The sequence below is a fragment of the Eschrichtius robustus genome, chromosome 4 (assembly GCF_028021215.1).
Source record: "Eschrichtius robustus isolate mEscRob2 chromosome 4, mEscRob2.pri, whole genome shotgun sequence".
Classification (NCBI taxonomy): domain Eukaryota; kingdom Metazoa; phylum Chordata; class Mammalia; order Artiodactyla; family Eschrichtiidae; genus Eschrichtius; species Eschrichtius robustus.
In genome coordinates, this window is record NC_090827.1 from 470,948 (window position 1) to 496,068 (window position 25,121).

The following is a 25,121-nucleotide window of genomic DNA, read 5'->3' on the forward strand; positions in this document are numbered from 1 at the left end:
GGAATGTTATTTAAAAAAAAAAAAAGACAGAACATTTTTTTGCTTCTAAAATATCTAATTTTTCTAATTTATAGTGAAAACAACATCATTTCCTTATTTCTTTCACTAGTATGGGGACCAGTAAGTGAAGATCACTTCTCAGCCGAAAGGCTTAAAGAGAGTAGAATAAATTATTTAGCTGTATTCTTTGTAGACACACACTTAGTTGAATAACCACGTGGAGAAAGAGGAGCTATTAAATATTTTCTGCTTCCAGACACTCTGGGCCAGCACACCAGGAACTATTGCTACCTCTTCTGCTGACAAACCTCTGTCCAGGGAATAAGCAAGGGCCTGAGGTATCTGTAAAAACCCCAGTGGAGTACAGGGATCTAGGATGTGGTTTAGGTGATTTCCCAGCTCTTATAACATTTTCATGCTGCTTATACTTCTGTAAAACTGCATTGATGTTACAATTTATTATAGTCATAAAATCCGAATTTTCAGGTGGATCAAGATCTTCGAAATTACCATCAATTTTAAACACCTTCATTTCTTTGGATGAAGAAGTTGATGTGTACAGACATTAAGTTAATTTTCCCATATCGCAAATTAGTCAGCCAAGACTAGAAATGAAGCTTCTGACTTCTGATGACATAAATCGATCACTTCAGACAGTGAGAGAAATAGGAAAACTGTCTCTCTGTGCGGTTCTTTGTGCCTCTCAGCGGTGGGTGGGGAGGGGCATGGAGCTTCTGCCCTGGCTCCAGGGGCCTCAAGGCAACGGTTTAGAAGTTAGTCCAATAAATAATGTTTTCTAGAAAGAATACTTTCTCACAGACATTGTTTGGAACCCTGGGCACATTATTATCGTTTAAAAATTTTCTGCACTGCATTATAACAGGTGATTTAGCAACATTAGAGTTTGGATGCTGCAGTGCTAACTTTGTGCTCTCAAAGCAATGTCACTGTCACCATTTTATTAAACATGTACATCCACCTAACCAAGCTCATTACATATTGTATCCTGGAAAAAAAAAGAAAAAAGAAATAAAAATAAAAACTGTCTGCAGACAAAGTGGGATGACTGCCACTGCCTGGTAATCAGGGTGCGACAGGTGACCAGTAAATTAATAATGTGCATTTAAGTTCAAATTCAATACAGCAGCCTAACTGCTGCTAATCATTAGATGAGATTCAGGCCAGCAGAACTATGAAGAGGGGATGGAAACGGGGTTTAAGCATGAATCCTGCGTCTGTTACATAACGAATTTCTTTCCCCAGAGCCATTCAAGGTCCATTTGCGGCTGAGGAGTTGTAAGAACATCCAGATCTGAGACTGAGAGGATAAATATTTGTTCTTCTCATACAGTGTACAAGGTCATCCTCTTACACACTGTAACACCATGCAAATGTGCTCTTGGAACAGAATAGTTAAATCTCTGGGTTGTTCCCTTTGCCTCTTACCGAGCTATTTGCTGCTTGCTACTGTGGATATGAAAGCAGAAGTTGACAAGTCCAATATTGTTAGGCAGAACACTCACACTTCTAGCAAACAAACTGTCCCAAACACAAATCCACTCTAACGTTTACCAAAGTTCAGCTTCTGTTCCAGCTGAAACAAGAGCCTTGGTAAGAGATACAGAGGGGCTGATTGGCTGGGCAGGGTGGGCAGGGTCCATAAAAGGCAGCTGTGGAACATCTGGGGGGCAAAGACATCACCCGGCCAGAGGCAAAGCTCAGGGCTCCTCTGACAGCACGTCTTCACCATGAGTGGGTGCCCATTTTTAGGAAGCAGCTTTGGGTGAGTATTTACCTCTATCCTAAGTATGGGTAAGCTCTTAGGAATGTCAAGTATGAACGCTAATTTCGGAATTTCAAAAGCAAGGGTGAACGCTGTCACCCTTCTTCCCTTGTTTAATAATCTGCTTTGAAAACTTAGCAGTAAGAGAATTCTCGTCACCCCTATTATTACTTACTGTTCTTTCTCAAGCTCTGTTTTTTTCTTCTCACTTTTTCATCTGCAGATATGCTTTTAAAAATCTCTCTGTACAAGGCAGTGAAGAAGACAAATCACAAATGGGTGTGAATAGAGCCAGTAAAGGGGGACTTATCTATGGGAACTACCTGCAAGTAAGTGGCAGAGTCCTTACAAGGAGTAGCTTTCATTGCTAGGTGCTAGGTGACATTTTCATGTTTGGGTTTTTGTTTGTTTGTTTGTTTTCTCAGTCGCCAAATAATTTTCTGGACCTAAAGATATCTCTTTTCATACACATGTATGCTTTTTCAAGTTTTGTTAGAACAATTCAGGAGACTCGTATGTGAAGATTCACCTGCCTGACAGAAGTACAATAAAAGCAGAGAATGCAGAATCCAGCCGAGGAGCACATGGGATAAGATAAAGCGCAGATAACTGGCAATCATTGCACAACTTGTATACCTGAGACCTGGTTACCAAATCCCAGCCTAGATAATTGCAAATGTCGCCAGAAAATTTCCTCTTTTAAATTCTTTATCGTAAACTAGAAATGTTGAAGGCGTATGTTTAGATGAAAGAAAGATGTTACAAAGAGGTATTTGGAGATGATTTTTATCTCTTTTTTTTTTTTTTGGCCATGCCACACAACATGTGGGATCTTAGTTCCCCGACCAGGGATTGAACCCATGCCCCCGAGGTGGAAGCGTGGACTCTTAACCGCTGGACTGCCAAGGAAGTCCCTGGAGATTATTTTTAAGACGTGAAGTGATTAGAGCCCTTGATGCCCTTGTTGGTGGGTTTCTAAGGATGAGCTGACAGGCAATGTTAAGATCTTCTTAGAATCGACTCTTTAGGAGAATAGAAGAGTAGCAGACACACAGTAGGCTAAGCAAGCTATGAAGCTTTTATGGCACTTTCTCCAAGAGACGGAAGGGACATGATTTCTCAGTGAGGGTAACAGCATTTGTTGTGATAGATTCCTACCAAATATACTTTCTTCTGAAAAGAATAAAACTCATAAATTCAACTCACTCTTTATGAAGAGACAGTAATTGTTTAAAAGAAAGTAGATTGGCTCCTGAGCATTTGGGATTTGGGGGACTTTTTTCAGTATTGCATTCTATTTATTAAAGTTGGTAAAAATCTAGTTTTGCAATTTCAAAATCAGTCTTTCTTTTTGTAATCTTTTTTCCAGCTTTATCAAGTTATAATTGACATATAACATTGCATAAGTTTAAGGTGCACGCACGTTGATTTGATACACTTATATATGGCCAAGTGATTACCACCAGAGCATTAACTAACACCTGCATCATGTCACATCACAGCCATTTCTTTTTTTTGCGGTGAGAACACTTAATATCTAGTATGTAATGCATTGCCATTAACCATAATCACTAAGCTATACGTTAGATCCACATAACTTATTCATCTTGTAACTGGAAGTTTCTACAAAATCAGTTTTTCTATTTTTTTGCTTAAAGTTGGAAAAAGTTTTGAATGCGCAGGAACTTCAAAGTGAAATAAAAGGAAATAAAATCCATGATGAGCATCTTTTCATCATAACTCATCAAGGTAAGTTGCACACAAGGTTGGATGGTAACTATTCATAGTAATTTTCCATCAGTGACGAGGAAAGATACCACACTTTGACCTGTAACTCGGCGGAGGACTAAGGGATCACCTTTGTTAGGATGCTTGAGAATACTTTGCTGTCAGATAAATTATCATAGGACCTCCTTCTGCAATTTATAGCAGTCTTCTTTCTGCTACCTCGGTGCTTGCTGGATCAGTTAGGACTCTGTCCTAAACCCAAAGGGGCTTTCTATCTCTTGGAATTCACAAAGAATTTGCAAGCTAAGATGTCACTATTTTTCAACTTGGAACGTTAGAAGACATTTTCAAGAAACAAATCCCTCACATTTACTGTAACTTTACATACCCTACAGAGAGCTGGTACTAAACAGGAATGTGAATTTTGTCTAAAATGTGTGTTCCTACTCTCCATACTTCTGACTTCTGGGTAGTGGTTTTTAACATAGAGTCCTTGACTTTGGAAGTTTAGGAAGTCCCTGAACTCTTTGAAATTTTGTGCAAAATTTCACAAACGTGTCTTTCAGAGGTCTGTGACCCCCAAACCTTTAGATTTCCTCTAAGATTGTTGGTGTCATAATACTGCCCTCTGGCTGACCAGGACCCAGTGACTCATGTAGCTCAGTGCTGCATTTCTAGATGTTTCCTTGTCCTATCAATTCTTTGTGCCTTTTCCTCAAATGATTGTTTTCTTCACGGACTGGCTAATATGATCGTCTCCTTTGAGTTAAAAAAAATTAAAAATGGAAAATAATGGGGCTAATGTGTTACTTCTCCTGTTTTTTATGTTGACATTTTTATCAGTGGCTCGAAGTCAAAATCAGCAGGGGAGGAATCAACGCAGGGCAGCACACGTTGGGAATCAGAAATTTGTTTCGAATCCCATCTCTACCATTAAAGATGGCGTAACCTCGGTCAGGTTTCTTGACCAGTATTTCTCGCCATTTCCCCACCTATACAATGGAAAGAATGATTGTTTCTTCTCATGCATAGAGTTGTTGTGAGGACGACATGAGTAACGTGCACTACACGCTGAGCTCAAGGTAGAGCACGCAGTCAGCACACAACCAATGGTAGCACCTATCGTCTGTTGGGGAGACTTTCCTTCCATCAGAACACGTGGTCAGTGGGTCATGGGACCAGCTACACAAAGTTAAACCTGAAAACGTGACTCACAGACTGATCCAAAAATATCTGGTTTGCTCTTTTTGTCCAAATATGGAAAATAGATTTCTGAAAGTCTCCTTAAATGTAATTTAAAGGTATAATTTGATCCCCTTCATTAGAACAGAAGCACAGCCTGTGCCCAAACAGAAGGCACTAGTGATCACTAAGATGATTGGTTTCCATGCTCCTCTAATGACTACACTGGCTGCTTAATTCATCTATTTATATAATAATCACCCAGCATTTATCTCCTGCCAAACACTGTGCTAGGAACTGAGGGAAACAGATGAGTGTGACAGAGTTTCAGCCTGTTCACAGCTTGTCCTCCTCATAGAGTTCAGTCCCTAGAAACAAATACGTTGTCATACGCATTAGGTTAATGAGTATAAGGGTCTCACTCTATAGAAGTTTAGTATCACTTCCACTTCTCCACACACCTCCAGCTTCCACATGGGAAGTTAGATTTAGATTACGTGCTATATCGTCAAAGACATTAACAATATTTTGTTGAGAGAAGTCAATTGGAAAATAACATAAAGCATATGGATAACACGCCTGGCATCTTCAAGCACTCAATAAAAGGAGGCTGTTATGATTTTATCACTAATATTTGTTTGTAGCATAAAATGGGGCTATATTGGCCTTTATTGATTTTTAAGTTACATTTTGATTTCTCTTTCAGTGTGTTAACCGTGTCTTTCATATAATTATGGTCAAAAGGCTCCCATCACTTTGCAACTGACAATGATTTTCCCCTCGCAGCTTATGAACTCTGGTTTAAGCAGATCCTCTGGGAATTGGATTCTGTTCGCGAGATCTTTCAGCATGGCCACGTGAGTTGCTATGTCACAATATTGTTTTCATACTTTTCTTGGAGAATGTAGAAAGTATTATTAATGGGAAAAGTTTAACACCAAATGGTGGAATTATAACTTAACGGGGGAAAAAAGTTTGTAGCGGAGAAGAGTTTAGTCACATCTTCCCAGCGTCCTTATCACCTTGCTTCAAGGTTCCTTTCAAATTTTAGCTCCAAGCCCCTTGCTTAGAACTCCATGTTTTCCCCATAAAAAAAAGTTATGATGAACGACGGTGGGTTGCCAGGGCAGCTAATGCAGATTCTTTCATCAGGAGGTAGCAGAATTGTATTTCTAATGAACGTTTGCATGGGAAGACAGGAGCAATGGTGAGGAAAGGGAGACGGGAGAAGGAGGAGGGGAAAGAGGGAGGAGATGATGAGGAGGACCGGGGGGTGGGTGAGGACAGAGAGGGGCGCCCCGCGACGCTCCCGCAGCCTCCCTCCCAGCCTGCGTCCTGCCCACACCTTCCTCCGCCCTTGGAGGACACAGGACCCGGCCTTGGGTCCCCCAGATCGGAGCCCCTGTGCCAAGGGGGCTGGGAGGAGAGAACATCCATCCTCGGACAGTGCCCTGCTCGTGCCTGTGAATGCAGACCCCGTCCATCTCAGCGGCAACTCCCGCCTCAGGGCGGAGCCCAGGGACCCAGGGGTCTGCTTAACCTGCACGCACGAGTCCCCACGTTCCCTGGACTTTATTCCTTAAAGCAAAACTAACAGAGACATTTGCTAAGGAATCGGTGGGAGTTGTGGTCTAGAATTTACTTAAAACTTGCTTCCGTATAGTTTTCTATTTTTAAAGAAAAAAATGATTTTCAGGTTGCAGGCGTTCCTTGTACACAATTCAGAGTTGCTATTAGTTCAACGTCGACCTAAGGCACATTTTAGTGAGAAGGTTCCTCTTTAGAGTAGAGGTGGCCTTAACAGGAACACATGGTTGTTTATACCCTGTTTAGCGTCTTCCAGAATTGAGGACTGATTACTGCTTCATTTCCTAACCCCCAGGTCAGGGATGAGAGGAACATGCTAAAGGTGGTAACCCGAATGCACCGCGTGGTGGTCATCCTCAAGCTCTTGGTCCAGCAGTTTTCCGTCCTGGAGACCATGACAGCCTTGGACTTCAACGACTTCAGGTGTGCACGCGGCTTTGGCAACACGCAGGGCTTACCCTCCCATTGTGACGGGCTGGACAGAACGTGTGTGTTGTGTTGTGTGACGTTAGGAGCCTGCCCTGCTGACACTTTGTCACTGGGAGCACTTGGGAATCATCACCACACGCATTTAAGCAGCTATTGAAAATATTTCATCCCTTCCTTTTACAGATGAACATAGCGCGGTCCATGAATTTCAATTCATCGTGTGTGCCCAATTTTTATCCCAAAAGGATTTTAGACAACTTACCAAAATGGCTAAAAAGGCTGATATAATACACATAACTAAATTTAAATGATTAAAAACTAAAAATAAAAGAGAAAAAGGAGTGATATATAAAGAAACATGTCAGCATAAGTTATGGATTAAACTATAAATTTTATTTTTTTATATTTTTAAATTTTTATTTTATATTGGCATATAGTTGAGTAACAACTATACTCAGGTGTATTAGTTTCAGGTGTACAGCTAAATGATTCAGTTATACATATACATGTATCTATTCTTTTTCAAGTTCTTGTCCCATTTAGGTTATTACAGAATATTGAACAGTTGAACTATAAATTTTAGAGGTACATTTCCAGGAAGACATCTATCTATCTATGAAATCTTTTTTTCATAACCAAAATTTGAGAAGAAATCTTCCTAAGAGCATCAGGTGCATTTACTGATGGAACAGACAGTGTCTTCTACATATTTGACGATCAAATGAAAACTGGTAGAATTCCTTTGTAGTATATTTAACACCTTGAAGTCTTAGTACCAGTTAGATGAAGGAAATTTGTAAGGATGTGAGAGCTATGTGGGGTGGGAGTACTCACACTTCGTGATGCCCTATTTTGTGCTAGGCAACATCCCATTCATTTTACTTGTAGGGTCTCACAACTGCTCATAATAATACTAGGTAGTGAGATTAATGAATTGAACTTTAAAGAGAAATGGAATAATATATATTTTTTTGGCCGCATGGCTTGCGGGATTTCCCCCACCGGAGACTGACCCCGGGCCACGGCAGTAAAAGCGCCGAGCCCTAACCACTGGACTGCCGGGAATTCCCTTGAATAATACCTATAAAGAACCTTTTAGCACTATTGAATGAAAAATATTGCTCAGTGTTCACCTGTCTTTATCTTAGGAAAAGCTTAGTATACACACATGCATGTACGTGTCTGCATGTGTATGTATAAGTTTACATGTAAACACACACATAGATAAACACACACATACATACACATATGACCTTTCACAAACTATACAAACGTCAACTGACAGTGACAATGATGGCCAGGAGCTCGTCGTCCTGATTTCGGTGAAGTCCAAGTCCTGGTCCAACGCTAGGCAGTTGCGTGTCTGTGTTTGGTGATGTCTGGGAGAGTCACACTGACCACCTTTCCCAACAGAAGAGACCCTTGCGGCGATTGACCTTGACAACCATCTCCTCCCTCCTCTTCGCCCTCCCCCACCTGTTCTCACAGAGAGTACTTATCCCCGGCATCAGGCTTCCAGAGTCTGCAGTTCCGACTGTTAGAAAACAAGATAGGGGTTCTTCAGAGCTTGAGGGTCCCTTACAACAGAAGACACTACCGTGATAACTTCAGGGGAGAAGACAACAAGCTACTGCTGAAGTCCGAGCAGGAAAGGACCCTCCTGCAGCTGGTGGAGGTGTGTGTGCAAAGGCCACTGGGAACGCCTAACTCAGCACAGCTGGTTACTTGAGCTTCTGCGACACCCGGATTTTAAAATTCATATCAAAGTTGGGTCGCATTCATTGTAAATAAGAGAAGAATGAATTTATAGAAATACTTCAGCTGGTAAATTTCACTAATTAAAATATTAAAAGCTCTCTTGAGAACTTCAGAGATATTTATATAATCAATGATATGTTAATATTTAATAACCTCCTTATCTTATTATAACAATCCTTTTAAATATTCCTGCTAAGCAACTTTGATTAGCTGATTTTTAAATTGGGTATGGTTATTTATTGAATGAGCTTTATGTCTTTAAAATATTCCATAATTGAAAAGTTCCACAAGTTGTGTTTCTTAATTAAACTAAGTCACTAAGATTCTATCCTTCCGAATTTTTCCCCTTCATATCTTAATTCTGTGAGAGTCTGTAAATGGTCTTGAGGAATTATTAATTTGTTTTTGCATAAGTAAATTATTAAATAAGGATTGTATAGTCTTGATTTCCTTGACAAAGTCTTTCCCTTTGCAAATTAAATTTTTATTTTAGTGAATTATACTCTGCTCACTAATCCCCTGGGCATTGTAAGTGTAGATTTAGGTTAATAAATTATAGATAATGCTATTTAATGGCTTATAAAGATAGAGAGAGAAAGAATCAGAAAGCTAATTTCAAAACCAAAAATAGGCTAAGTGAGAACCCACAGAGATGCATGGATTCGGTTTTATTTCTAGATTAAAAATCCTGTGGCATCTTAAAATAACTGAGCAGTCAGTTGATTTCAAAGTTGCTAAGTATACAATGTCCCTGCATTTAGAAGAAATCATATCTTATACATGTCATGATTCCTTCAGCTCCTAAGACATAAACTATTTTGAGAATAAACCAGAAGCCCTCATTAAAAGAATGCATATATATGTTCATAGATTTATAGAAAAAAATCGGGATTTCTGTAATAATATATTACTCAATAAAGAGTAAATATCTTTAATGTGATTTCCTTTAAGATTAGGAGAATAAAATATTGCTATTTTATAAATGAAGAAATTGAAGGGAAAGAGAAATATTTACACACACAAAAAAACTTAAGATGTATGTTTCTCAAAACCATGAAAATTTTCTGTTTCAAGTTCATAAATGTTTGTTTCAAAGCATTTTACATATTTTAAATTTTACAATGTATTTACTTGAAAAATATTTATTTCAGGCATGGCTGGAAAGGACCCCAGGTTTAGAGCCACATGGATTTAACTTCTGGAGAAAGTTTGAAAACAACATTGTCAAAGGCCTGGAAGAAGAATTCACAAGAATTCAGGTATCTGTGAAGCCATAAGTAAACATAGGTTTGCTACAGGAGGAAGTACTGGGAATTTCATTTTAACCATTTTCTCTTAATCTTTCATTTTCCTTATGTTCTTTTACAAATGCATCTGCTTGGAATAAATTACATGATTGATTTAATTTTACTGATGTGCAATAAAAATTAAATGAAGAAGTTGATTGTAGGCAAGACTTTGAATAGATGAGACTAATAGACTTTTCTCGTTTTTACTGAAAATATCATGTTATGACCAGTTCTAGACAGAAGTGGGCTCACACAGGACCAGTGATCCAATACACTAAGCCATATAACTTTCCTTCACTCTGATGTGTCTGCTGAGTTCTTCCTATTGGCTCTCAGACAAAGTCAAGTTTCTCTCAGTTAAAAAAAAATATTGTAGATTCCTCAATTTCCCTCACATTATGGGCCCCATATCCTTTCTTCATGACCAAATTTCTTGAAAGAGTTGTTTCAATTCTACACCTTGAGAGGCTGTGTCACGAGGTGTTTAAAGCAGGGACCTGATGTCACAGTCATGGGTCAAGCCCCCCCATCCCTGCTTGGTGACTGTGTGCCATTGAACCCCTCCTGCTACCTAACCTCTCTTTGCTTCACTCCCTTCATTGGCAAAATAGAAAATACAAGTATCTACCTTATAAGATTACTGTGAACATTACATGAGATTCATATTTGCAGAGTATTTAGAACAGCAGTCAGCATGGTTATTTCTTTTTCTCCATCTAATTCTCGCCCCAGTTCAGTCTGCCTTCCTGCCCGTCATTCACAAATGGCCACCAGTACCTAAATCCAATGGCCATTTTTATCTCCATTTTACTTCACTTCCTACTGGCTTTACTACTAATGACTGCTTACACTTTCTTGAACATTTTCCCCCATGGTTTTGGTATCAACATTCTGTCTTCAGCTAGTTTTCTGACCCTTGTTTCTCTGTCTCCTTTTCACAAGGCATGGGCTCAGATCCCTTGCATTCCCTCTCTGTCATCTTCCACCAGTGAACTCGTTTATACCCACTGCTTCAGCATCTGTTAAGACACCAGTTAATTCTCAACTGTTTATCTCTAGCTTAGTTAGCTACTTGAATTTCTTTTTTTCTTTCTTTTTTAAAAAATATTTATTTGGCTGCTTCAGGTCTTAGTTGGGGCAGGATCTTTTGTTGCGGGGCGTGGGCTCTTCCTTGAGGTGCACGGGCTTCTCTCTAGTTGTGGCTCATGGGCTCCAAAGTGCATGGGCTCAGTAGTTGTGGTGCACAGGCTTAGTTGCCCCGCGGCATGTGGGATCTTATTTCCCTGACCAGGGATCAAACCCACATCCCCTGCATTGGAAGGCGGATTCTATTTTGTTTTATTTTTTATTTTTTTTACTTTTTATTTTGTTAACATATTTATTAGAGTATAATTGCTTTACATTGTTGTGTTAGTTTCTGCTGTATAACAAAGTGAATCAGCTATACGTATACATATGTCCCCATATCCCCTCCCTCTTGTGTCTCCCTCCCACCCTCCCTATCCCACCCCTCTAGGTGGTCACAAAGCACCGATCTGGTCTCCCTGTGCTATGCAGCTGCTTCCCACTAGCTATCTATTTTACATTTGGTAGTGTATATATGTCCATGCCACTCTCTCATTTCGTCCCAGCTTACCCTTCCCCCTCCCCATGTCCTCAAGTCCATTCTCTACATCTACCTCTTTATCCCTGTCCTGCCCCTAGGTTCCTCAGAACCATTATGTTCGTAGATTCCATGTATATGGGTTAGCATACTGTATTTGTTTTTCTCTTTCTGACTTACTTCACTCTGTATGACAGGCTCTAGGTCCATCCACCTCACTACAAATAACTCAATTTCGTTTCTTTTTATGGCTGAGTAATATTCCGTTGTACATATGTGCCACATCTTCTTTATCCATTCATCTATTGATGGACACTTAGGTTGCTTCCATATCCTGGCTATTGTAAATAGAGCTGCAATGAACATTGTGGTACATGACTCTTTTTGACTTATGGTTTTCTCAGGGTATATGCCCAGTAGAGGGATTGCTGGGACATATGGTAATTCTATTTTTAGTTTTTTAATGAACCGCCATACTGTTCTCCATAGTGGCTGTATCAATTTACATTCCCACCAACAGTGCAAGAGGGTTCCCTTTTCTCCACACCCTCTCCAGCATTTATTGTTTGTAGATTGTCGATGATGGCCATTTGACTGGTGTGAGGTTGATACCCCACTGTGGTTTTGATTTGCATTTCTCTAATGATTAGTGATGTTGAGCCTCCTTTCATGTGTTTGTTGGCAATCTGTATATCTTCTTTGGAGAAATGTATATTTAGGTCTTCTGCTCATCTTTGGATTGGGTTTTTTGTTTTTTTGATATTGAGCTTCATGAGCTACTTGTATATTTTGGAGATTAATCCTTTGCCAGTTGCTTCATTTGCAAATATATTTTCCCATTCTGAGGGTTGTCTTTTGGTCTTGTTTATGGTTTCCTTTGCTGTGCAAAAGCTTTTAAGTTTCATTAGGTCTCATTTGTATATTTGTGTTTTTATTTCCATTTCTCTAGGAGCTGGGTCAAAAAGAATCTTGCTGTGATTTATGTCATAGAGTGTTCTGCCTATGTTTTCCTCTAAGAGTTTGATAGTGTCTGGCCTTACACTTAGGTCTTTAATCCATTTTCAGTTTATTTTTGTGCATGGTGTCAGGGAGTGTTCTAATTTCATACTTTTACATGTATCTGTCCAATTTTCCCAGCACCACTTATTGAAGAGGCTGTCTTTTCTCCACTGTATATAGCTTGCCTCCTTTATCAAAGATAAAGTGACCATATGTGCGTGGGTTTATTTCTGGGCTTTCTATCCCAATCCATTAATCTATATTTTTGTTTTTGTGCCAGTACCATACTGTCTTGATGACTGTAGCTTTGTAATATAGTCTGAAGTCCAGGAACCTGATTCCTCCAGCTCCATTTTTCTTTCTCAAGATTGCTTTGGCTATTTGGGGTCTTGTGTGTTTCCGTTGCAATTGTGAAATTTTTTGTTCTAGTTCTGTGAAAAAAGCCATTGGTAGTTTGATAGGGATTGCATTGAATCTGTAGATTGCTTTTGGTAGTTTAGTCATTTTCACAATGTTGAGTCTTCCATTCCAAGAACATGGTATATCTCTCCATCTGTTTGTATCATCTTTAATTTCTTTCATCAGTGTCTTATAGTTTTCTGCATACAGTTCTTTTGTCTCCTTAGGTAGGTTTATTACTAGGTATTTTATTCTTTTTGTTGCAATGGTAAATGGGAGTGTTTCCTTAATTTCTCTTTCAGATTTTTCATCATTAGTGTATAGGAATACCAGAGATTTCTGTGCATTAATTTTGTATCCTGCTACTTTGCCAAATACATTGATTAGCTCTAGTAGTTTTCTGGTAGCATCTTTAGGATTCTTTATGTATAGTATCATGTCACTGCAGACAGTGACAGTTTTACTTCTTCTTTTCCAGTTTGGATTCCTTTTATTTCTTTTTCTTCTCTGATTGCTGTGGCTAAAACTTCCAAAACTATGTTGAATAATAGCAGTGAGAGTGGGCAACCTTGTCTTGGTCCTGATCTTAGTGGAAATGGTTTCAGTTTTTCACCATTGAGAACAGTGTTGGCTGTGGGTTTGTCATATATGGCCTTTATTATGTTGAGGTAAGTCCCCTGTATGCCTACTTTCTGGAGGGACTTTATCATAAATTGGTGCTGAATTGTTTTTAAAGCTTTTTCTGCATCTATTGAGATGATCATATGGTTTTTCTCCTTCAATTTGTTAATATGTATCACATGGATTGATTTGCATATATTGAAGAATCCTTGCATTCCTGGGATAAACTCTACTCGATCATGGTGTATGATCCTTTTATGTGCTGTTGGATTCTGTTTGCTAGTATTTTGTTGAGGATTTTTGTATCTGTGTTCATCAGTGATTTTGGCCTGTAGTTTTCTTTTTTGGGGACATCTTTTTCTTGTTTTGCTGTCAGGGTGATGGTGGCCTTGTAGAATGAGTGTGGGAGTGTTCCGCCCTTTGCTATATTTTGGAAGAGTTTGAGAAGGATAGGTGTTAGCTCTTCTCTAAATGTTTGATAGAATTCGCCTGTGAAGCCATCTGGTCCTGGGCTTTTGTTTGTTGGAAGATTTATAATCACAGTTTCAATTTCAGTGCTTGTGATTGGTCTGTTTATATTTCCTATTTCTTCCTGGTTCAGTTTCAGAAGGTTGTGCTTTTCTAAGAATTTGTCCATTTCTTCCAGAAATTGTCCATTTTATTGGCATATAGTTGCTTGTAGTATTTTCTGATGATGCTTTGTATTTCTTCAGTGTCAGTTTTTACTTCTCCTTTTTCATTTCTAATTCTATTGATTTGAGTCTTCTCCCTTTTTTTCTTGATGAGTCTGGCTAATGGCTTATCAATTTTGTTTATCTTCTCAAAGAACCAGCTTTTAGTTCTATTGATCTTAGCTATTGTTTCCTTCATTTCTTTTTCATTTATTTCTGATCTGATGTTTATGATTTCTTTCCTTCTGCTAACTTTGGGGTTTTTTTGTTTTTCTTTCTCTAATTGCTTTAGGATAATGTTAGGTTGTTTATTTGAGATGTTTCTTGTTTCTTGAGGTAGGATTGTATTGCTGTAAACTTCCCTCTTAGAACTGCTTTTGCTGCATCCCATAGGTTTTGGGTCATCGTATTTTCATTGTCATTTGTTTCTAGGCATTTTTTTATTTCCTCTTTGATTTCTTCAGTGATCTCTTGGTTATTTAGTAGTGTATTGTTTAGCCTCCATGTGTTTGTATTTTTTACAGTTTTTTTCCTGTAATTGATATCTAGTCTCATAGTGTTGTGGTTGGAAAAGATACTTGATACGATTTCAATTTTCTTAAATTTACCAAGGCTTGATTTGTGACCCCAGATATGATCTATTCTGGAGAATGTTCCATGAGCACTTGAGAAGAAAGTGTATTCTGTTGTTTTTGGATGGAATGTCCTATAAATATCAATTAAGTCCAGGTTGTTTAATGTGTCATTTAAAACTTTTGTTTCCTTATTTATTTTCATTTTAGATGATCTGTCCATTGGTGAAAGTGGGGTGTTTAAGTCCCCTACTATGATTGTGTCACTGTCGATCTCTCCTTTTACGGCTGTTAGCATTTGCCTTATGTATTGAGGTGCTCCTATGTTGGGTGCATAAATATTTACAATTGTTCTATCTTCTTCTTGGATTGATCCCTTGATCATTATATAGTGTCCTTCTTTGTCTCTTGTAATAGTCTTTATTTTAAAGTCTATTTTGTCTGATATGAGAATGGCTACTCCAGCTTTCTTTTGATTTCCATTTGCATGGAATATCTTTTTTCCATACCTTCACTTCCAGTCTGTATGTGTCCCTAGGTCTGAAGTGGGTTTCTTGTAGACAGCATATATATGGGTCTTGTTTTTGTATCCATTCAGCCAGTCTATGTCTTTTGGTTGGAGCATTTAATCATTTACATTTAAGGTAATTATCAATATGTATGTTCCTATTACCATTTTCTTAATTGTTTTGGGTTTGTTATTGTAGGTGTTTTCCTTCTCTTGTGTTTCCTGCCTAGAGAAATTCCTTTAGCATTTGTTGTAAAGCTGGTTTGGTGGTGCTGAATTCTCTTAGCTTTTGTTTGTCTGTAAAGGTTTTAATTTCTCCATCAAATCTGAATGAGGGATCCTTGCTAAGTAGAGTAATCTTGGTTGTAGGTTTTTCCCTTTCATCACTTTAAAGATGTCCTGCCACACCCTTCTGGCTTGCAGAGTTTCTGTTGAAAGATCAGCTGTTAACCTTATGGGGATTCCCTTGTATGTTATTTGTTGCTTTTCCCTTGCTGCTTTTAATATTTTTTCTTTGTATTTAATTTTTGATAGTTTGATTAATATGTGTCTTGGCGTGTTTCTCCTTCGATTTATCCTGCATGGGACTCTCTGTGCTTCCTGGACTTGACTATTTCCTTTCCCATATTAGGGAAGTTTTTTGCTATAATCTCTTCAGATATTTTCTCAGTCCCTTTCTTTTTCTCTTCTTCTCCTGGGACCCCTATAATTTGAATGTTGGTGCGTTTAATGTTGTCCCAGAGGTCTCTGAGACTGTCCTCAGTTCTTTTCATTCTTTTTTCTTTATTCTGCTCTGCGGTAGTTATTTCCACCATTTTATCTTCCAGGTCACTTACCCATTCTTCTGCCTCAGTTATTCTGCTATTGATCCCTTCTAGAGAATTTTTCATTTCATTTATTGTATTGTTCATCGTTATTTGTTTGCTCTTTAGTTCTCCTAGGTCCTTGTTAAATGTTTCTTGTATTTTCTCCATTCTGTTTCCAAGATTTTGGATCATCTTTACTATCATTACTCTGAATTCTTTTTCAGGTAGACTGCTTATTTCCTCTTCATTGTTTGGTCTGGTGGGTTTTTACCTTGCTCCTTCATCTGCTGTGTGTTTCTCTGTCTTCTCATTTTGCTTAACTTACTGTGTTTGGGGTCTCCTCTTCGCAGGCTGCAGGTTCGTAGTTCCCGTTGTTTTTGGTGTCTGCCCCCAGTGGCTAAGGTTGGTTCAGTGGGTTGTGTTGGTTTCCCAGTGGAGGGGACTGGTGCCTGTGTTCTGGTGGATGAGGCTGGATCTTTTCTTTTTGGTGGGCAGGGCTGCGTCCAGTGGTGTGTTTTGAGGTGTCTGTGAACTTATTATGATTTTAGGCAAGGCTGGGCATGTTATAATTTAACCTTGTAGAAACATTGTTTTTCCATCTTTGTTTCTCCATGCCTCCTTTTTTATTCTCTGTGGCTTCCTTAGGCTTCCAAAAATTAATCAAGCATCCACTGCATAGAGGTCTGATTTTCTCCTGTTGTAATTCACTTTCTTGCAGATTGGCTTGTTAGGTCACTCTTCTGATGCTCAGCAAGGCTGCTGACCGGTCCAGTCAGCAGCTCATTTCCCCTGTTGTGTTAGTTTTTGGAATGGCCGGTCTCGGGGAAGGGATGTGTTAATTTCTTCTTTCTTGTAGCCATCCACAGGTGGAACAGGGTGGAAGGCGGATTCTTAACCACTGGATCACCAGGGAAGTCCTGCCCCTTGAATTTCAGATTCGATCCTTCTACCCCAGATAACTCTTTCCCTATCTTCAGGTCTTGGTTCAAGGACAACTTCTGTGGGATGGTCTTACCCAACCTCTCTGCTACTATAAGTTATTATGGACAACACTGTCCCTTTACACCACTGCCTATGGTTGTAATTTAACTTAAGTTTTCAGTGTTTCAGTCCCACCAGATAGGGATCAAGGGACTGAATTTTGCTCATGATTTTTATCTCTATCACATTAGCCTGACATTTACTGAATAAACCAATAATCAACTGGCTATAGTGTGCACACACATTCTTTCCGCAAGTTGTGGTTGTTCTGATAAATTGAAGACAATTGGGGAAAAGGATTTTTGCTCCAGCCCAAGTAATTGAGTTGTAAGTAGCACATGTGTTGTAAGCAGGAAAATAAGAATTTCCTTAAAGAAATCAATAGATATCAAATGAAAAAAAATATAACAGTGGAAAATATCTAAGGAATTGTATTTCCAGAATACTGCACTGAAGATAGAATTTCAGTAGAATTAGTAGTATCTCTGATTAGGAATTCTTAATTTCTCCTAAGTGGAATTACCTTACTGCCTGTATTAAATAATTGCTGTCTAAAATTAGACCATTATTGACCACTTGTAGTTACCTCCAACTTTGTCCATCTGAGTCCATTTCTCTTGATAATTATGAAGAGATTATTTGGGTTTAACAAATCATTTAAACTTAAACAAAAGTATAGAACCAGTGGTATGAGGAAGGTCCTGTCTCATAAGCAGGAATTTCCAAGCTGCAGTATTAGATGATATAGTACATATCCTAAGTACACCCTTTCTGCACCCAGCTAGTTAGTTCTCACAAGCAATGTTTTCTAAAATAAAGATCTCTTCTCTCTTGGGAATATTAATGCAGTATTTTCCCCAAAGGCCAAGGAAGAGTCAGAGGAAAAGGAGGAACGAAAGGCTGAATTTCAGAAGCAGAAAGAGGTGTTACTATCCTTATTTGATGAGAAACGCCATGAGCATCTCCTTAGTAAAGGTAGGCATTTCTATTCCGAGGATCCTTCCCCTGAAACGTAAGACCGTGAGATCAAAAAGTCAAACCTTACTTGGGGGGGAAGAAACGCACACTGATATTTCCACTCATAGGAACAAGGAATTTTTCATTTGTCGTGGAAGTTAAGTATTTTCTATACCAGGTTTTTCTTTTTTTTTAAGTGACTTAAAATATATTTAATAAACCTTATTTTATAATTCTAAAATTTATTTGAAGTATTTCCAATAAGGTATTCATAAATGATACAGGAACTGAGTATTCAGGAAAAGAAAAAAGGTCAAGTCCTTTTGCATGTGGCTGTTTATTGCTTGATTTCTAACCCTGCCTATTTAAAGGTTTTGAGAATTTAAAGTATGTGTACATATATATGTAGATATATATTTAAATTTGTCTTTTAAAATCTAATATTAAAATAATGTTTTAAGTGATAGTTTTCCAAATTCAAGCTAAGGGATAAAATATTTAAACGAACATTCACATTCTTTTCTAAAAACATGTGACACAATTATTTAAGGTGATGATTGCCAAATGAACATGAGTGCCTTAAATTACCTATTAAATTAAAACTTGCTATGTGTCTTGCAGGAGAGAGACGGCTATCATACAAAGCACTTCAGGGGGCCTTGATGATATACTTTTACAGGTAAAAGCAAATCAAAAGAGGAGAATTAAGGCATACAGCATGATTGTTTTATTTATTTATTTTTGGGATTTTTTTTTTTGGCTGTGCCGCACGGCTCGTGGGATCTTAGTTCCCCTACCAGGGGTGGAAGCCGTGCCCCTGGTAGTGAAAGCACTGAGTCCTAACCGCTGGACCGCCAGGGAATTCCCAAAAGAGGTGAATTAGAAGTAAAAATGGAGGAGTAGATATAGATAATAAATCCAGTATAAAGCTTATACATTGCAATCATAGTTTTAAAAAATCATTTAGATTTGGGGGAGGGGAAGCTTAGAAAATAATCGTGAAGTTTCATGAGGTTTTTCTTTATTTCAAATAGTAAGAGTCCAATTTTATTCCTGTGGTGGGTAAAAAAAAAAAAAAATACACACCAATTAATCAATATCCTTTTCATTAAATTCTGCAAAGTGTTATGTGACATTAAGTGTCCTAAGGACCCAAAGTTTAATCTGTCTCGGAAACTCAGCCATGAAATGGGTTCTGTCACTTAATGATGTCGTTATTCCTGTTTTGTAAAATGAAAAAGAATGAAGTGAAAACACCTTATAAACTGTTGTTCTGCTTGTTCAGCAATTTTCAGTCCAACAGTCTTCACCATCCGGTGTCTGGGGCATCCATGTCCTGTCCTCATAGCCACGTGGGTGAACGGCCCGTCTTTGTGTTTCATAGATTAAATGTGTCAGAGCAATAGATGGCACACTAGTAAAAAGCTAAAAAAAAAAAAAAAACCTGTGTTTACTGCTTGTCTTACTTACTTGGATTTATTTTTTAATCCTCTCCCATCTATTTTTCAGAATGGCAGCATAAAAAACCCTTCTGTTTTCCTCAGCTGTTAGTAAGCATATGCTGTTCAGGCTTATGTATCCTCGGCAGAAAATGCACTGAGAGGGTTGGGGGCTTAGATGAAAAAGGAAACACATATATCAGAGGGAACTGTTACAAGCGCTCTTTGTTTTCACGTTTTAACATCTTTGCCTGGAAGAAGTTTCTGACTGTTATCGGCTAGAAAATCCAAGATGGTGTCCGTGTCTGCCTTTTATGAGAAGGGGCGTGAGGCTGGTTACTTCCCGTCTATCGAGGAATGTTCTAGACTCTTACACGCGTGCTGCGACACGAGTGGTGTTAACCCCTTTTAGGAGATGAGGAAACTAAGCCTAGGAGAGAAATCAGAGCTGTCACAGCTCCTAAGAGGCAAAGGGGATGCTTGTTTCGGGCCCAATAGATGGTAGAATGTGTGCTCTTCCTGACACACTGGACTTGCCTGAACACTTTTTATTATTATTATTATTACTATTAGTATTACTATTATCATTATTATTATTATTATTTTTCTTCGCCAGGGAAGAGCCCAGGTTCCAGGTCCCTTTCCAGCTGCTGACCTCCCTCATGGACGTGGACTCGCTCATGACCAAGTGGAGATGTAAGTCCCCCCGGCCCCCCCAGAGCCGCTCCCGCCCCGGCACCCTCCCCTCCTCCAGGGCTGTGTACCGGGGGCTGGGCTCCGCTCTCAGGGCCGACCCGCCCGGGGCGCACGGCAGGCACGGTGCCCAGCGCTCACGGTTCCTGGGTGGGCCCAGGATGACGCTGTGTTTGATAATCAGAAGAAACAAGTAAGCTTTGGGTCGAAGCAAATGTCGCCTGTAATAGCAATGTGCTCATCTTGGCGTCAGTGCGACTTGAAAATATAATTTCAGTAGCTGGGGTTCATGGAGGAAGGGCCCCACGAGGACACGAGTAGCGAGGGCTCACGTAAGTCGCAGGGCCTCCGTCCACGGCGTCCGAGGGCTGAACGCAAGGATGGACGGACGCCCCGCGCAGCCTGGACCAGGCGGGGCGCCGGGCAACCGCCCCGCACCCTCATCCGCTCACACCTGAACCTCCCACGGGCTGAGGGGTGAGGGGAGGCGAGGATCGTTACCGACCCCTGCCCTGGGCGCACGGGGAGCTAACGCGTGTGTCTGTCTAGACAACCACGTGTGCGTGGTGCACCGGCTGCTGGGCAGCAAGGCGGGCACCGGCGGGTCCTCGGGGTACCAGTACCTGCGCTCCACGGTGAGGTAAGCCGGGCGTCCCTCCTCATCTCGGGCACCCACCAGCGCCTTTTTCTCCACGGAGATGCGCCTTATCTAGGAAAAGTCACTTACGCTCGCTCCTGTCTGGACTGCCCGCAGCCCACGTATCCTTAGATTAAGGGACTCCTGTGGGAGCCTTCGGAGGTCACTGCAAACATCCTTAGTCCTGGAAATTCAGCATTGCATCCTGGGATGCGAGGGCGCGGGGTACCAATGTCTGCATGACCTGGGAGGGCAGGAACCAGGTAACCCAAGAAGCGTTTTCAACTTATTCTGGCTCAGGTCTGGGCTAGACTAAAATGGGTATCATTGATTCCGCCAAAGTCCTCCTGGCCAGATGAATGACACAGCTGAAAATAGGTCCTTGTTTGCTGATATGACTCTAGTTTATAGGATAAAAACTACTCCCGTGTGCTCCAGAGTGCCTTTTTCATACTGTTTACAAGGAAAGAAAGCAACATTTACTGAGCACTTCAACCATGCTAGAGAGATTTCTAGGGCATTCATGTTCTTACTTTATTTAGTATTCACAGTATTATAGACAGATGGATATATAGATAGACACATCTGAAAACTGGGAAACTTACAGAGCCCCGTGGGAAAGGAGAATCGAGAATAAATTAGATGTTCACATTTAGTCTCCAAAATTCTTTTTTTAAAATTTTATTGAAGTATAGTTTATTTACAATGTTGTGTTAATTTCTGCTGTACAGCAAAGTGACTCCAAAATTCTTTATAATTCACTATTTTCATCCCTACTCTTACTACCTGATTGACTAAGTTATAAAACACACAGTTTCTATTTTCATCATTTCTGGAGATTTTCACTTTCCCTGAGAATAAACGCTAGACTGAATGATTCACAAAAGTTATTGCTTTGAATTTTCACAGTCATTACACGTTTTCTCTTTTGCTGAGAATAAATTTTGTAAGCAGCATGAAACTGTAAACGATTGTGCAACACGAGCACAGCCATCGGGGTGGTGGGAACAGTGAACACAAACAACATTTCTGGTGTGTCATTTTCTCATTAAATCTTCACAAAGGCCTGGTTAGAGGAAGGGAGTGTAGTTTTTATTTTACGGAGTTAGAAACCAACACACGGAGCCTTAGACAACTTGCCCAAGGTCACATGAGTTGCAAATGACAGAGCAAAATTTGAACCCAAATTTGACTTCAAAGACAACTGTTCTTCTGCTATAAAACTGCAAGTTAAAATAGTTGACTAACAAACACATGGCAATTTTAAATGTGAAAATCACTCTTATAGACATTTATTATAAATCTAAGATGGCATTTCAATTTATTCATGCACTCACGTCACTTACCTGGCAGCAACTTAACGGGTGGGAAATATTTTCTGATGAACAACTAGGAATTCTGTGTGCTTTCAATTTATAATTTTGCATCCTGTCCTTTAAAAGTCAGAAACAAGAACACACCCTTATCTTTATGAAGGTAGCATGACAATAATAAAGCTCTAGGTTTTAATCTGGACCAGCCTGGTCCGGATCACTGAAACACGTAATATGGTTTTATGGGCATGAACCTTGGATATGGAATAAAAATGAAGCAATCTTAATACTAATACTCTTCGATACACACAACATGGAACATATAATATAATACTGAATACTAATTATTTATGGCAAAATATCATTATTTGAGAAATTTAAAAATCTTTCATGTCAGTAAGTCTAAAACATCTGTATGTATGTGTTTCTCCAGTGACAGGTACAAGGTGTTTGTAGACTTATTTAATCTCTCAACATATCTGGTTCCCCGACACTGGATACCGAAGATGAACCCAATTATCCATAAGTTCCTTTACACAGCTGAATATTGTGACAGCTCTTACTTCAGCAGTGATGAATCAGATTAAAATCATCTGCAAAAATTTATGAAGAACATTGATTTCTCAGTCTGTGGTCTTTTTTTATTGTCTATGAATTTTCATGACTATGCAGAGTCCTAATGTGATATATGTTTATACATATATATAGCATATATAGCACTGTAGCTCAATCAGAGCTCAATCCTAAAAATAATTTTATTACCTCATGTTTGTGATGATATCAGACTCAACAGTAAGATAAGAAATTCAGTTACATTGTAGCATTGTACCTAGGGTGTTTTCTTATTAGAGACAATGTCACTGTGTTTACCTTAATGTAACCATTTAATGTAATGATTTTCTCAGTTTCATACCTTATAAGCTTGTAAACTTCAGCTATTTCAAATATTTTATGCAATAAAATGTGTCATTCTGTACAAAGATGTGTTCAATCAAAACGTTTTGTAAATAGTAAATAAAATTTAGTCTTTTGACATACACTGTTTTGGAAACATTGTATTTGTTAGGACTCTTGGTGACCAAAGACAGAAATCTATCGGAAACTTACCTGCAGGGGGTTTATCGGGAAGTTTCTCCAGTAGCTCCCAGAAGTGAGAGAGGCTTGGGGAGCTTGGAGGCACAGGGATGGGTCCAGCTCCTGGAGAACGCCATTCCCCAAACCTTGGAGGACCTCTGTCTCTCCTCTTCTTCTCTGTGGGCGCTGGCCTCGCTCTGCCCCGTGGGCACTGGCTCCATCCTCAGGCGGTGTCCCTCTTCCTGCACCTCTGGACTCTCCCCAGCCCCAAGGCACGTGTCTGGCAGCCAGAGCCCAGCCTAGCGCACCGCAGAATTGAGGTAGCGGGCAGTGTTCTTTCCAGAGGAAAGGAGAGGTGAACAGATGAAGCAATGACCTGGTTCATTTGGCATAAAATGGGTTAGACCAAGAGTTTAGATCACACAGGAGTTCCATTCTTCTTTTTCTAGCTCAGTCTGTCAACACCAGTGAAATGCCTGTTATGAGGGGAGTACAAAATATTATCAAAGAAATCTGGAATGCGCAGCCAACTTGACCTAGGGTGCTTATCTACGGCAAGCAGTAGGTTCTTGATGGAAGTGAACTATTCTTTGGTCTCAATTACAATTTTCTTGTAAGGATCATATTGTCTAGTTTGTCTCTACATTATTTACATATACCTGCTTTTGTCTCCATGGCGTGTGTGTGTGTGTGTGTGCAGGTACAGGTACATGGTACCAGATGGTGGTTAAGCTGAAAAATCCAGAGACAAGTAACGTGGCCAATGACCCTCCCTTTGAAATAAGTCAGCAAGTTTGAGATCAAATGCATCTATTAATTATCTACTTTGGTCCAAACAACCAGTTTAATCCCCATTTTCCTCTCTATGTATCGGGGATAAAATACTTATAATCTTTGCTTTTTCTCATGAAGTAATGAAGAAATATGTTAATGGATGTTCCGTCCATCAAGATGCCTTGGAATCCTGGAATAAGTGCTATTTGTCAAGGCTTATTCGTTTAATAGACTAAATGATCTGATTTAGTTATTCTTATCTCTGTTTCTTGGTATGACTAGGTTATATAGTTGTAGTTTTTTTCAAATGATGTATCACTAATTCTTACGTAAATGTCAAAACCACTCATGATGCCAGTTAGTACTCTTGCCCCATTTAAACTTGCTTCTAGTGCCTACAACCCGCTTTCAATAATTCTTAAATGAATCATGAAATCGCTGTAAGGCTAATTTAGTATTTACTCTGAGATCCCAGTGAAATCACATCCAGGAACATCTTGGTAATTTTCATTATGACTCCTAATTATGTGCAGATTTCATTGCTCTCCGCCCGGCCTCACTGGCGAACGTCCAGCAGCTGGCCAGGGCGGGAGCCCAGCACACGCCCACGTGGAACAGCAGTGGGTGAGGCTGAGAAGGCAGGAAGTGGCCTCTTTGGGAAAAGCTCCTTTAGAAAAGTTGATATGTTATCTTTTAGGCACTGGGAGCCCCTGAATGGGCTAAAACAGAGGGATAACATGAAAAGGGTGTCTTTTAGAAATGTAAACCCCGGTGACACAGAGTAGATGGATTATCAATCTGTCCATCACAAACACCTGGGGGGCTGACGAAACAGTTTCCAAGTCCTCAGGTGGTTCCTGGTCTGGGGGCCGTACTCGAGAAGCCCCAGACTGAGGGACACGGGGTCTGGTGGGTCGACTCCTGAGCAGTGGGGGTCAGAGATGCTAAAGAACATGCGTCGAGTGAAGGATGGAGAAAGGAAATGGAGAGCAGGTGGGTGATTAGGTGATGGGTCCTCAGGCGTAGCTGACCTCATGGAACATCTAAGATTTCCCTCAATTTTATTGACTGGGTTATTACATAATGCCGATGCTGTTATCCAAAATAGACACTCTAGGAGATGCGGGAGTTTGTTGTTGTTTTTTAGGTGTTTCGTTGCTGTTGTTTTGTTTTTTTTGAGGAGGGGAAGGAGATGGTTTGCAGACATGGAAGTTAAGATGTCTACGGAGAAAACCAAAAATTAAATATATGGATTTGGAGCTGAGAAAGCTCTTGTGTGAATGTAAACCACATGAACACTGTGTTCACAAAATGTAAG

The 25,121-nt window shown here is 39.7% G+C and overlaps 1 protein-coding gene across 1 annotated transcript; it reads left to right on the forward strand.

The window, feature by feature from the left end:
* The first annotated feature begins 1,698 nt into the window (after window positions 1-1,698).
* TDO2 (tryptophan 2,3-dioxygenase) lies at window positions 1,699-22,921 on the forward strand. Its single transcript, XM_068542374.1, has 12 exons — window positions 1,699-1,783; window positions 2,007-2,112; window positions 3,442-3,532; window positions 5,480-5,550; window positions 6,576-6,703; window positions 8,198-8,384; window positions 9,619-9,726; window positions 17,780-17,891; window positions 18,495-18,552; window positions 19,929-20,008; window positions 20,555-20,645; window positions 22,389-22,921. Exons 1-12 carry the CDS (start codon window positions 1,749-1,751, stop codon window positions 22,540-22,542), a joined length of 1,221 nt encoding a protein of 406 aa, XP_068398475.1. The 5' UTR covers window positions 1,699-1,748; the 3' UTR covers window positions 22,543-22,921.
* The last annotated feature ends 2,200 nt before the right edge of the window (window positions 22,922-25,121 follow it).